Source organism: Pundamilia nyererei, unplaced genomic scaffold (genome assembly GCF_000239375.1).
Source record: "Pundamilia nyererei isolate P.nyererei 1_Seehausen unplaced genomic scaffold, PunNye1.0 scaffold00027, whole genome shotgun sequence".
Taxonomy (NCBI): Eukaryota; Metazoa; Chordata; class Actinopteri; order Cichliformes; family Cichlidae; genus Pundamilia; species Pundamilia nyererei.
Window position 1 is genome coordinate 3,560,142 of NW_005187428.1, and position 1,798 is coordinate 3,561,939.

Sequence of the window (1,798 nt, forward strand, 5' to 3'; positions counted from 1 at the left end):
ACAAGAGAACTCAACCTTGAAGACCTCTCCGTTGGCGCTGCCCAAAAAGGCGATCGTGTGGTCATTCTCCACAGCAACAGTTACAGCAGTCAGATGGACCGACATGGTCAACGCTGCATCTGACTTTAAGGCAAATGCTGGCTTGCTTGCCAGAGGCGAAAGCAAATACTCTGCACCACACTTGAAGTTTCCCAATGCATCCTTCTGTAAAGGGAAAGGATAACAAGAAGGGACGATCAGACATTGCTTGCTTTTCACTCCAATAACATTAACTGTCTTTGCAGTACTGTTCGTATCCTACTTAAACTTTATAACAGAGATGGGAAATGTGCTTTGAACACTCGACCATTTTAATCTACAATCTAAAATTGGCTTTGTTTTGACTGATCATTTCTTTGATTACAATAATGAATTAAAATAATGAATAAAAATTACAAGTAAGTATTTGCTTTAGAGTTGGAAGTCTGAGACGAGAACAATAGGAAAACTCGTGTTAACGATCACTTAACAAGAAACTACTAATACATGCAAGTAAAAAATGTAAAATAACCAGTTAAGTTGGGCCATAACTAAAAAAGTCTTTGGCATATTAAAATTGTTCATGGAATACTTCAGTTATTTCTGAGTAGGTACTGATCTCGGTATTAAGCTCAGTCACTCTCTAAAGTAAATACCCTACAGCTGCAGACCCTATGGTGGGAGCTGGAGATGTGAAACAGCTAAAATATCAACCAGTGGTGCAGGGTAGCAGCGGTCTTGACATGTCAGAGACAGCAAAGGGAAAATTTTAAAACATGAATAGACCGCCAAATTTGACATGTGTATTTAGTACATGGTAAGAGGAGAGTGATCCATATTAAAGTTCGACCTATAACTTGAACAAAGGCGTAATTTTGGTGGTTTTATTTTTCTACACCACAAAGGCTGGTTCTAAATCAAACAATCAATAAGTGATTGAAGTTAAACTTTAAGCTTTAACTCAAGGCATTTTAGCAAATCTTTGCCAAAACTTCTTTGAGAATTTGAGCCATTTTTATACACAGTCCCCCTTTTTTAGAGGTTTAAAACCAACTGGATATTCGACTGACAAGTAGTTCCAGGTGAGGCCAGTTCCCTTGTTACTTCATGACAAATGAAGTGGACGTAATATTTGAAGGTGGTTTGAAGTGTCGAATTTACATTTTATAGCTTTTCTTTCTAATTGTAAATAAAAATCCCCAAATACATGTCAGTGCAAGTGAGATAGGCTAGCATTCAGCTGAAAAAATAAACCAGAATCTGGTGACCTGTCCACAGTGTACCCTGCCTCCCACCCTAAGACAGCTGGGATAGGCTCCAGACGCCCCTCACAACCCTGAAAAAGGATAAGCGGAAGCGAATAGATGGTTGGACAGAAATAATAAAAACTTCAGGAATAAAAAAAAAATTAAAAATCTGGTACTTTCTTAGAAAATAAGGAATGAAATGGCCAGCTCAGCAACACATAAAGACCTGAGAAAAATTATTTCCATAGATAAGAAAAATGGCTTCATAACATCTAAGTCAAAAACACCCAGGGGTGGTAGACATATCACAACACCTCCATGAATGGGAATAGAACAAGGTTCAAACTATCGGTTACACTCAATAACAAGAGGATCAGATTAAACTTTGCCAAAGAAAATCTGAAAGAACCTTTACAGTTCTGAAATAAAAAAATCTTTGGATAGGTGAAACCAAGGGGGGCTCCTTTGCCTCCCTCCTGCTGTGTGCCCAGCCTGGAGGCTGCGGTCTGTGACCGGCTCCCGGTGCAGACGGC

At 39.1% G+C, this 1,798-nt stretch overlaps 1 protein-coding gene across 1 annotated transcript in view; it reads right to left on the reverse strand.

Moving 5' to 3' along the window:
* The window catches only part of LOC102198211 (plexin-B2-like), a 61,178-nt gene that overhangs the window by 1,427 nt on the left and 57,953 nt on the right, over window positions 1-1,798 (reverse strand). Inside the window, exon 3 of the mRNA XM_005728256.2 lies at window positions 16-204. Coding sequence (XP_005728313.1) covers window positions 16-204 — 189 coding nt within the window. The remainder of the gene's footprint in view (window positions 1-15; window positions 205-1,798) is intronic.